The sequence below is a fragment of the Haliaeetus albicilla genome, chromosome 18 (assembly GCF_947461875.1).
Source record: "Haliaeetus albicilla chromosome 18, bHalAlb1.1, whole genome shotgun sequence".
Lineage (NCBI taxonomy): Eukaryota > Metazoa > Chordata > Aves > Accipitriformes > Accipitridae > Haliaeetus > Haliaeetus albicilla.
In genome coordinates, this window is record NC_091500.1 from 4,878,674 (window position 1) to 4,891,162 (window position 12,489).

The 12,489-nt window shown below is 42.5% G+C and overlaps 1 protein-coding gene across 2 annotated transcripts in view; it reads right to left on the bottom strand.

Annotated features, from left to right (window-relative positions):
* The window catches only part of TFAP2D (transcription factor AP-2 delta), a 54,325-nt gene that overhangs the window by 15,077 nt on the left and 26,759 nt on the right, over nucleotides 1-12,489 (bottom strand). For both annotated transcript variants that reach the window (XM_069805590.1, XM_069805589.1), the window contains 2 exons: nucleotides 11,497-11,638; nucleotides 4,561-4,674 (listed from right to left, as the gene is read on the bottom strand). In XM_069805590.1, coding sequence (XP_069661691.1) covers nucleotides 4,561-4,674; nucleotides 11,497-11,638 — 256 coding nt within the window. The remainder of the gene's footprint in view (nucleotides 1-4,560; nucleotides 4,675-11,496; nucleotides 11,639-12,489) is intronic.

The window sequence follows — 12,489 nt, forward strand, 5'->3', positions numbered from 1 at the left end:
CAGCACAGGCAGTCAACACATGCCTGTGCCCTGGCACTACTTTTATTTACTAATATCAATATAGCTTCTCTGCAGTAAGATACTCCAAAATGTATTGAAAAGGGAGAAACCTTGAATAAAGCATACATAATATTACCCTGGCTCAGGTAGTGCACAATAGTTGCTGCTATGAATGTAAGGGTCTACAGAATTGTCTGTTCATGGTCAAACAATACTGGGAAAACATTCTTCATACAGCATTGAGTTTTCTGTATTCAGGTCAGATGGACATCTCAGGGAGCAGCTGCATAAACGTGATTGTACCAGAGGTGTAGAAGAGCCTCTGGTTTTTGCGTAGCTGGTAAAGTTGTGCAAAACTCAGCAGTTTTCAGGCTCACTGCAACTCCTTTGAAGATTTCCCCTGTTTTATGCTTTATATGAGCTTTGAGTTTGGAGTCTGAGTGAACCCAGCGATTCTGATCCCTTCATGGGGACTATCCTGTACCTTGGGTTGGACACATGTTTACAGATCTTGATGAATCGGGACTCAGTGGAAAAGGTTCAGAGAGAAATATGGGCTTGAACATTTAAAACAGAGGAAATGGGAAACACTGCTTTGATCTGACCTGTGTCGGTCTGTGAACCCTGGTCTTAATTATTAACGTTGAGCAAGTAACATCATGAGCAAGTGGAGCACATTACACTTACCAGCTGTAGGGTAATTTATTCCTAAAGAAAACTCCCTTTTACCCCAAGGTAGTAGAGGCTGGATTCTGCTGTAGGTATCAGATATTATAGCTCTTCAAAAAGTCTTTCATTATCTTAGAATTTATTCTAATAACAGACAACTGTGTGATTCCTCTGAATTTTTCTGGTCATAAAAAAATCTCTTTGACTTTCTGACATCATATGGCATAAGCATATACATATATGTATAAAATACCAACTTTTCATCTTCTGGTTTCTTTGCTGCCTTTATTATGGTTTACAAGGCAGAATTTCTGAACCTCTTCTTGTTATATTAAATCTGTATGAAACTGTATGAAATTTACCATGATCAAAAATCAGCTCATATTGGATAACACTTGAAAACCATGCTATATTTATGCTAAAACCATTCACAAAACCTTGTCAGAGATTCCAGTGAAAGGCTATGGCTTGTCCTTGCCAAACATAATATTTTGGCTCCATCCCAATCTAGACATTTATACAGCACAAAGACAGAGAATTTATTGTGAGGAAGACCACAGTTCTGGAATACAGATAGAAATAAAAATGAAAATTTCACTATTGAAAAAGCATGTTATAAAATTTGTGATGACTGCATGGAGTCACTACTTCAGATTTATGTCTCCTCTGCAAGACCTATTTGTAGATCGCCAACAGCTCTTGGGCATTTTGGTCATAAATAACATTAACTTCATATGTATAATCAGGACCAGCCACTTATTAAGACAGTCCAGTTTTAGACTCTGACTATCATAGATGTCATCAGAGTATTTGACAATGACTATGGTATGAAGGTTCAAATTCTGCATACAGTTGCAGACCTCTTTAGCTATAGGTATAGATACATGATAATTGTCACTGTAAAAAATAAGGACAACCTGCTCTTTTGGAAATCTGAGCTTAAGTGGGGGCCTATGGTCAGGGATGTGGAGGCCAAGGTACTTTGAATATTTGAATTCTTAGTGTTAGACATGTGCTTTGTTAGGCAGATGCTTTCAACATCTTTTTATGAAATGATTCCTGACTGATGTATAAATGACAAGCAGCTATTTATGCTTGTGACCAGTGGGAGGCTGTGCTATGCCTCAGACAGCAGTGAGCATGTTGTTGCTGGGTTACAAGGACTTTCTCTGTGTGTTGGGGTACCAAGAATTTCTTCCTCTTCTCTCATCCCCAACTGATCAGGTGCAAATCTCCTGTGACCAAGGTTGGTTCAGTCTGAGGTTCATCCCTCAGAGAAAGACAAAGGAACCAAGTGATCGGTCAGAGTCTGTGTTGAAAACTTGACTCAGAAAATAGTTAATGCTCCTGGAAAACATGGCTAATTGCATTCTCGCACCTTCTCTGGCATCTGAGACAGACTTAAGTGCCTTCTGTGAAATTTAATCTCAGGAAGACAAATAGCGGTAGGAGGGGTTCAGATGACCTAGCTGTGGAGGCTGCCAGATTTGGGGGATGGGAATAGTGATTTTTTTGGCCTACATTACATTTAGCTATTTACAATATAAGTGTCTAGTTTGTACTGGTTGGCTAAGCTCCCATTTAGCTGGAGATCTAGACCAGACTGTTCAGTCAAAGGAGTTTAGGGAGAAATTCAAGTCACACTGATGTAGATGTCTATGTTAGGCCTGCTTAATTGTAATGCAGATTTCACAGGCTATACAGATGAGATCCCTAGAGACTATAGCAGAAGATATACACCTGCCTGGAGCCAAGGCACCTACATGTAGATGAGTAGAGTTAGAAGTCTGGGTCAGAAGCTGGATCTGACCTCAACTTCTCTACAGTAGATGGAAAAGGAATATGGTCTCAGCTCAGCCTCTGGGTCTGGCAGTACTCATCATTCCCCAAGCACAATCAGAACCTGTCTGATTTAAGCCCAGGGAAGCATCTGTGTAGGATCAAGACCTGTGCTCTTCTAGGTGCCCATCTTCAGTCCGACACTTATTGCCCACAGCAGGCACGAAAGAAAGTACTGAATGATCCAGGAGCTGCCTACAGAAGCTTTGTACTCCAACCTACTGAAGTGCGGCAGAGAAAGAAGTGTGGAAGCTGTACCAGTTGACAGCTTTTGTAGCTGAAGTCTTCAGCATTTTATCCTGACTTCTATTTCTTCTTTAAACACAGGAATCCTTGGAGATTAGCTACATTATATCATGTTTACTTTGTGTGCATGTAATGGGGAATTACCTATTTTTCCATAAGCTTAGGTAGCCCATTAAAATCCCTCCGTGAGTATCCCATATAAATAAGTACATCTCCCTCGGTGTGCAGGTGTGGTTAGGTATGTTGGAGTGTGTGTGTATAAGGGGAAGTACACAGAGACGTAAATGTATGTGTATGTCTGTGCACATCACTGCCTGAGAAGAGAAGCGGGGTTGTCTAGGTGTGTTCGTGTACCCATAGGATGCACACGGGTGTGTGTAAGAATAAACAGGAATGTGTGCATTTGTGGACCAGGCATTATCCTTGCCTCTCCCCACCCCCTAACAGGTAGATGGAAGAAGTGGGATGGTGGGTATTTTGGATTCTATTCAAAGTCTGAGGGACTAAACATTAGGTTTCACACCACCTGGCTGCTGGGTGCCTCATGCTCTATCAGAATCTTAACAACTAAAAGATGTTGGGATGTTTGGGCACAAAAGTTTTCTGTCCAGCCAGTGGATGAAGAGTGGCTCAGCTGGCTGTGCTCAAGAATATGCAACATCGTTCTAAGGCTTTATAGGCCTAACGAACCTGCTTGGTGCTATGGTCTGTAAACAGCTCTCTGGAACAGTTCTTTACATGTTGATTTTTTCAGGTATCAGTTAATGGCTAAAAAAAAAAAAAAATCTGTAGCCTCAGTTAGTCGTGTATTCCCCTCTGTGGTCTGAGCAAAGATGGGAGCACATCTAGGATGTTTCATCACACCTATCTTTGATAAATATCTTAGATGACCCCACTATTTCAAAGTGGCCCTCTGGAAGTTCCCATCTCACTCTTGACTGTATCTAGCACATAGCCTAAAGCAAAAACGTGAAATTGCACAGCAACTCCTGGGCTAATAAATCTTTCTGATCCCAAACCATCTATGCACTTTTATCCATAACTTGGATAAAATTCTGATGAAGTTTGGACTTGGCGTGCATATAGTATGGGTCCTTGTCTTCATAACAGCTTCTTTGGCTGTCTGCACCAGTAAATTAAATATTGTTAGGGCATGGGCACAGGAACTGAGTCTAAATATATTAGCAGTCTCTGGCTTTTTAGTCTGAGCCAGCTTGCATTCTCCCAGACCTTTCCAGTGTGTTGTTCAGGAATTAGTGCAGTAAGACTGTTCCAGTAGGTAGTGTACTTTGAGGCCAGTCTGCTTTGGAGGCCAAAGACTTAATAGTATGGCCATGGTAAGATGATGTCAAATGGTCTCAGTAGCATAGAGGAGCCCCTGGAACTATTTAGTTAATTAGTAAGGACGCAGCCTGTTCCTCCTCTTATTGCTATTTTGATTCATCTATTTTGTCATTTTGGCTCTGAACTTGAGTTTCTTCATTTCTGGACCATCCACTTCATTGGCTGGCTTGTGATTTGGCTCACATCTAGAGCAAGACAGCTTTTGGGCCAGATGGGGAGATTTGGACAGCAGATGTGGAAAATGACTTACTCAAACTCAGACTGTGGTCCTAGAAGCAGGGTGAATGTAACCAGCCTGAACTACATTGCTGGGCAAACACACACTTTTAATAGACACAGATAACAGAGGGTTTATAGACATTACAGTCTTCTAGGTAAGGGAACAAATACCATTATAACATCATATGTAGTCTTTATCAAAATTATGGATGTTAGTTAATTGTTCCTCATTCAAAATCATACCTGAAATGTGTTAAATGTCTCTGGATGTCGAGGTCTAATATTGGAGTCGGTCGAGAGGATCCGAGGGGTGATCTGTCTTGACTTAGAAGGTCTTGGAATTCTTTACATATTTGTCTAAAAGGAAAGCAGAAATCCTTAAATAACACAAGTGTAATCCTTTCCATAAAGCTGATCCCCAGAACACTGTCACCTTATCCTGAGTGATCTCATTCCTAACAGAAGAGTTTGGCAGAGGCATTGTTAAAGAAATTAAAGGCAAATGAGTCCCCCTCTTGCTTCTTTGCCCCAAAATCTCAGAGCCAGCAACATACGGAATCTCTTGAACAGGAATAGTTCCTCTCTGGAACCATATTAACATTGACATTTTAAAATGTGATTTCTCTCCTTAATTGAGCCCAGTTTAGCAGTGTTAATTCTGGCTTAGCTCACCTATGTTAGAAGCAAGGGTTATAGTTAAAGAAAATTATGAACTAGCATTAGAACATGCCTGTGTTTGTGTAAATACACCACTGCTTGTACATTCGCTTGTGTGCACTGGTTTATCTGCAAGTAGAAGTCCTGGCCATTTTGGCCTTGCCTTCTTGACCCCCAACTCTTAAGACAAATGGAGCACTAGGAGTTGTGAAAGAAAATACTACCTTTGCTCTCTTAGTTTCCATTTGTGTCCATCCTCTGCTTCTTTGTAGAGTCTGGGGCAGAAGAATTGATGGATCCTCAACTGAGACCTCTCCCACAGGTCTGCCCAGAGTAAGAATTCATTCCAGCAGCAGTATTTAAATTTCTTATTGAAACATTCATTAAATTGTTTTACATTTCTGGCACGTATCAGGCAGCCTAAGGTAGATGTCTGCAGCAGTCCAGAGGACTTGCATCCTAACAATGCCTCTTTCTCTCTGGTGACTGTAGGAGGAGCTCAGTGACTCACGCAGCTCTCAGTGCCTACACAACACACAGGCAAGTGAGGCAAATCCCATCAGCTCCACTTTTTCTCAGTGATGGTTTCCTGAGCAACGCATGCTTTCAGTAGGTAGGACCTGGGACCCCAGTTTGGCACCTTGCAATGGGATCTCAGGCTCTGTCTTGCCTGGTGTCCCACCAGCATAGTAGCCCAACATCTTTGGAAAGGATGGTTGGTCTTGCTGTCTTCCTTCTCTCTCGCAGGCCTTCCCTCAGGCTTCTCAGGATGCCTCAGCAACTGGGCATTAAAAATATCCCTTGGGATACCTCTATATAGGACCTAACACAGGGAGAGCCCTGAAAATAAGGCCTTTTCATTCTAGTGATATTGTTGTATTGGGCCAGTTTGCAAATTAGTCCAGGAATATTCTACAATATACTTTTAAAAAGAGAGACCGAATGAACTCCATGTAGTGCATGTCCTCAGAAAACTACTATCTGGACCATGGATGAATAGAGATACCACTTACTTTCAATTGGTTTATGATATAGTTAATTAAAAAAGGAGAGGTGTCTGGATCTCTCACTTAGAGCTTCTCCAAATAAGCATATCATTCCCCGTTGACTGTATTGGAAATATAGGCACTTAACGTGGGGTCAGGAGGGCATGATGACCACCAGACGATCAGGATACTCAGTTGGGTTGCCTGATAGTAGCCTGACACTCAGTTGGATTGACCTAATACTGGTCACAGTGACTACATGTAACTTAGTAAACTGCCACCTAGTAAAATATACAGTGCCAGGGGTCATTCTCATACCTTCATGCAAATTGTCACCATCTGATAAGGTCCCTATAGTTATGCTCCTCTAGTCTCCTCTACAGGGTGGCTTCCTGAGAATGGACCCTGGTATGGGCCATCTCCCAGAACATGCTCAGAAGATATTTGGGAGAGTTCAAGAAGCCATTCTAACAGTTTAATAATATGGACATTGCAATCTGGTGACTCAGTGCGTGCATGGTTTACTTTGTTAGCATAGATGCAATCACTGGGCCTGGGGCCAGTTTCTAATGCCAAAGAGCATCTCTGTGGTCCATGATTTCTGTTAGAAAACTCTTTGCACATCTGGTCCTAGATAAAGTTCGAGTTCTTCGTTATCACCTTGCAACTCTTGTCCTTTGGGATGAGGAATAATGGAAAATAAGTGGGTAAACTCAGCTTTTTGGTCTTTAGAAGGTCCTCCATGGCCATAGCAAGGAAACTATACCAACCTGTTTTTACCCTTCATTATATCACTGTTCTGCAAACTGTGGACATAGACTTTGGATACCACAGCTCTCTCTTGAGTAAGAGGAGAGAAGATGTAGAAAACTATGTCCTGCTGTGCTGCTGGACTTCATCCAAGTCTGATTTCTGTAAACTCTTGTCATCTGTATGGACCTAGACACGGACGGCTTGAAAAGACAGCATTGTCTTAGCCTTTCAGGCAAAAAGATGTATTCAGCAGAAATGTATGTAAATGCAGCATACAGTTTTAATGAATCAGGTCCTTAGAGGAAAAACAGTTCCTTTCAACAACTGAAAACAGTCAGTCATTTTGGCTTCTAAACAATCTACTATCCCCAGTCGGCCCTGTCAGCACCGCTCTTCTCTCCTTCCTCCAACCTCTACTTTCTACCTGTTGAAAAAGTTCATCTTAAAAGTTTTTATATTTTGACAAAGGAAAGTGTCAGAACCAAGTGTGCAATTAAGTTCCCTTCTATCTTCACATGTCAAAAGTCTTTACTGAATGTTGGCAGATTGAAAGAAAAGAAAAAACTTTTTTATTATACATGAAAACCTGTAAAAGGCAGTAACCTACTTTTTTCAAGGGGATTTCTAGGCAAAGTGGTGTCTCAGAGCCTCCACTACCAATAAAACATCACCTGGGGTAGTGACAGGGAGAGGGGCTGACAGATATTTGCTGAGTTGGACTGTGACTTTGAAAAAGCAAAGAAAAATAGTTATGCTGTCTTAGGGGCCACAGATTAATCACTCCTGCAAGGGACGTACCTAATGATTTGTGATAGATGGTCAGATGTTCCAGTATATGATCAGGAAAAGATAAATTCTGTACTGGATCAGAACAAGAGCCCATCCAGTCCATGATCCTACCCCCAGCAGTGGCCAAAGCAAATGCCTTGTGATGAGTACAAGAGTGGGACAACTGTGTGCGCCCATGAGTATAATATATTCCAAGTGTGGCAGAGTTACCAGGCACCCAAAGACCAGATATCAGGGAGGTGATCAGCAGGTCCTGTGCATTCAGTCTCAGAGCTACTTTTCAGAAAACTAGCAAATTGAGCACATAATGTCATGGCTCAGAGGTTGATTATCCTGTGCTGGCTTTAAGCAATCCCACAAAAAGGTTATTATTCACACTATTCTGTTTTGGTCTGTGTAAATGTGTGTGTGTCTGTCCCTCTGTCTCATGTGGAAAGCCTTGTGCTGCGATACGCTGTGATGTTTCCCATAGGACAGCATGCCTCTCCATCAAGTGGAATTATTGATGTGGCCTTCAGCAGTTCTGCATCTGTCCTAGCTGCAACCTGATGAGGTTCTGTCCCCTGTTGTAAAGCCATTCAAGGTCTCTCACACCTTTGCAAGGTGAACTAACCTATGCTTAAAGACCCTTTAAAGCCAGGTACAAGGGTTTGGTTTTTTGTGTTTTGTTTTGTTTTGTTTTAAATTTCTGTGTGGTTTGCATCGACATGTCCTGAAGCCTTTTTAAAGAGTCTAGGGTTAACAGGCCAGTATCAGCACCCTTTGGCCAGAACTATGACAATTCAGTCTTTTTTTTGAAACATCTTGCTCTTGAGTGCCCAGACAATCATCTGCTCAGTCAAAAGAGGTGAGTGCAAAACAAGAGAATCATAGGAGACTGGCTTCTCCTGTTGTTTACCCCTCTCTTATCCTTTCAGCTCTTAACCAAAGCTTGTTTCACTCCCATCCTGCCCTCGCTGTCACTTGTGTTCAGTGCTGTATACTGGCCACACAGCCCAATCATCTCTTCTTCCCATGATAATTGTTAGGTAAAGCTCTGATTCTTCATTGTCTAGACCATCAGGTTGTTAAACAGGCCATGGCATCATCTTGTTCCATCAACTAGTACTGTCCTAGGCAGGTCCTGAATTAGCAAATTTGACAGACCATTTCAAAGAGGTAGTTTTGGAAGATCAGGTAGCTTAACACAATGAATATGGTTTGTTCCATGATAGAAAATAGTCCTGATTTCATTCACTGTATTACTATCAACATATTACTATTTCCATCCAGGGTGAGTGGATTGCTTGATTACAAGGTATAGATGTCCTCGATAACACTGGGAGTTCCTACTGGACACTGGAGACTTCGGCATTATAGACGTTAAGGGCTCCATTTAGTTACCCACATATAGATATGTGGTACCCAAGACTTCCATAATAACTGGCAGATACAACACAGTAACAAAAAGAGACCTGTGTGCTTCTGGAGCAGCAGCTGGTAACCACGTTGGATAAGCCAATTCCTCTCAAATGACAGCAGATGCCTACATTTGGGCAACTGAATCAAGCCACTGAAGTTGGATGTCTGAATCCAGAATGGAATTTCACCTATATACTAGGAATTGTGCAAATAATTTTGTTCTTTCCCCTTATTTTTCCTCAAGACCCCACATGTGGAAGATCTCACCAGTTCTGCCAAAGGCACACCTCTATGGACTTCTGGCTCTGTTGCAGAGCGGACAGTGGCAACACACACAGGCAATGGCACTCCAGTTCTTTCCATAGGCAAAGCTTGCCATGAGTGATTTTACCACCCTGGAATTTCAGTGTTGTTTTTGGTGGCAGCATAACAATCCACCACTTTTTCTGGTGTCCTAACTCACAAGCGCATGAGGTAGGGCAGTTGTGAAATTACTGAAATCACAAACCTAGAGCTTATATATGCCTAGTGAATAATTGAAAATCCTGACAAATGACTAGAGTACCTACTGTTAGACACATGGAAGCATGGCTGGGAAATACCATGCTAATATTACGATGTCATGGACCTGTGTCTCCTGTAGTACCTGGCCAGGACTCGTATGTGAATCATTGTTCTCCTTCCAGGCAGGAGAGGGCAGTAGTAGCACACACATTGACCCATCTGTCCTTGTTACAAGCACTCTGACTGCACTAGGATATGGCCTATCTTTGTATTATTGACTGATCTCCCTGATCAATTTGCTGGTGTTTGTAACTGATGGAAGGGGGAGAAAAGTAATTTTGTTCCTTACAAGTGCAACATTAACAGCCTACAAGCCCAAAGTTCGTGGGGGTTAGGAGTAATGCATGTCCATGACTCCCCATCTCAGTAGTAAATAAGGGTGAGAAAGTAGGTATGGAGTGATGAGAAAAGGTAGGAAGACTCTTATGTGTCCTTCAGTGGGACATTCTATGGAGGTAGGACATAACAGTTACCCACTGATTATTACAACCCATGGTGATATGATCTCTCACTAGAGCAAGAAAAGAAGGGGGAAGATTTGTATCGTTATAATTGAGTTATAATGTGTTATAGATGGGGCAAATCCTCCAGCTGGGGCAGCTTGCAGTCTTAACTCTTGTTTAGATTGTGCTGCCCAGCACTGCAATCAGCTCTTACATAGTTAGGGGGGCAGATTGTTAATGGGCTATACAGCAATAGGGAGATATGACTTGCAGAGAGGAGCTGCTTCTTGCCAGCTGGTTTATTCTCACATCTCTGAAACCCCTTGGACCCTTAAAACAAATGTGGATATAGGTAAGAATAAGATCATATTTCACTTACTTTATTCCTTTTAATCTACAAGGGACTTAGGAGCATGATGAGGGAAGTGTCTCATCACCTTCACAATCAGCAAATGCCCCCTGAGCCACACGTGCTCTGCTTATCACCCCAGGGAAGGATCACAAGGTATATTCATGGGATTCACAAGCCTGAGATGTTTCAATGCATGTCATCTCTGGGTCACCTTCAGGGCAAAGAGCTCTGGATAGAAGAGGGACACCAAGGCCAGGAATCCTGTTCCCCACAAATAGACAAAGCAGAAGGCCATTGGGATACAAAGGACAATCCTGTTGCTGGTCAGCCTTCTCCCCTACTACAGGGGGATCCCTCTCTGTTGGATATATCCCAGCCTGGATGATTTCCAAACACTTCCAGTACTGGCATAGTGGTTTGAGAGCTTGGCTTTCTGGCCTCAGCTCTCCTGCAGCCTCACTGTGTAACACTGTAGTAAGCGCAGGAAGAGTATGAATATGTTCAAGGCTACCCCATGCAGGCATACCACACACCTAGCATCGGTCTACGTTGTTCCATGTAGACTATTTATTCCTGTTTCCCATGGCTCATGAAGGCTAATTCCTCCCTCATCAAAGCTAATTAACCTAGATGAAATGTTATCCTGATGTGATGTTACTGCTCCAGGGAAGCGAGTGGCTTGTTTAGAGCAAAGTCAGGTGTCTCCGTGTGTCTTTAATAGCTTTAGCAAAGCTCCCCCGCTGGTGTACATTGTTCCAGTGTCTTTGACTTCAGGGGAACTGCTGCAATTTCCATCCAGAGAGGATCTGTCCCTCTGCAAACCAGCTCTCCCTCAGCAGACTAACGATAATTATCTCACAATAACTAGTACTTCAGTAGAAGCTTAGATCTCCTGCTCACATGCAAACAGGAGACAAAGCTAGTCTCTATCCTATAGATCTTACCATGTAATAATATCGCCTCCTCTCATCTAAACCAAAGCATCTGAGATGTACGTGCCGCCCTTAACTGCAGGCAATGAGAGCACAGCCACTAAAACCTCACTGCAGTAAATAAGGTTCCTCTTACAGCATCTCTAAAGAGGATTGCTCTCACTTGCTGTCAGTGAGTACTGTTGTGATAGCAGTCACCGCAATCCCAGCTCCATACTCCCACTCCTCCCTCCCCCAGCCCCCAGATCCAAAACGGAGAAGTGACAGACAGATTTCTTTTTTAGTTTCCCCTCCCTTCTTACTTTGTCGCTAGGATCATCTTTTTCCTCGCTGTCTGCTCTTTCTGTTCCATGTGCTGTCTGGCAATGTGCTCTCCTACCGCCTTGGCAGGGAACTCTGTTTCACAGGTGTAGCCGAAATCTCTGGCCAAATGTAACGCTTCCCCTGTGGGCAAACAAAATGGGTCAGTTAGGTTTTAGGGTTATTACTATTATTCATTATTATGCTTACAGAATTTCTTCTACTCTTAAAAAAATAATAATACAATAACAAATTACTTCTGTAGACATTCATTCCGGATCTCGGTTACAGATTTCAGCCCATTTGGCCTGCTCATGCTTAGTCATCAGATAGTACCAGCCAGAAGATAGGGAGGTTATTCCTCTCGTGAGAAAATACTGGTCAAGACAGTTGGGTTTAGCACCCTCCCTTGCCACCAGGGAGTACTGGGCAGCTGCTTATGTTTTATAAGCTGGGTTCATCACTGATATATAAGGCATGGAAATTAGTGGAAGGTAGGAAAATATCACTCTGAAGAGCTGAGATTCAGCCTTTGGTGCTTCACTTCTCCTTCTCTAAAGGAAGAATAGCCTTCTACCCCAGGAGAGACCTGTGTGGATAACATATATTTCAGAATATTTGCTTAGGGGTTAAGACAGCAGGCATAATACAAGTGCCCCACACTAAAGATAAGCAGACACCAAAGTAGAGCACAAGAAACAATCCTGTTTCCAAAAAGACTGCAGTCAAAATTGACCAGACAAAACAAAAAGGGATGACAATGAAGATCACAGTTACTCTTTTATAGGTCAGTAAATCAAGGCAAAGGGAGTACGTGGCTTGACTAGGCTTTGTGAGAAGTCTGTGACAGAGGCAGACACTGAGCACATCTCTACCTCACTACAGAGACTGGACACCATAACCCAACTCCACGGTGGGTGCCAAATACCTCTGGAAGAACCTGTCCCTCTCCACTAGCTTAGAGAACTCAGGAATTTATTTTAGGGTTTACTGAA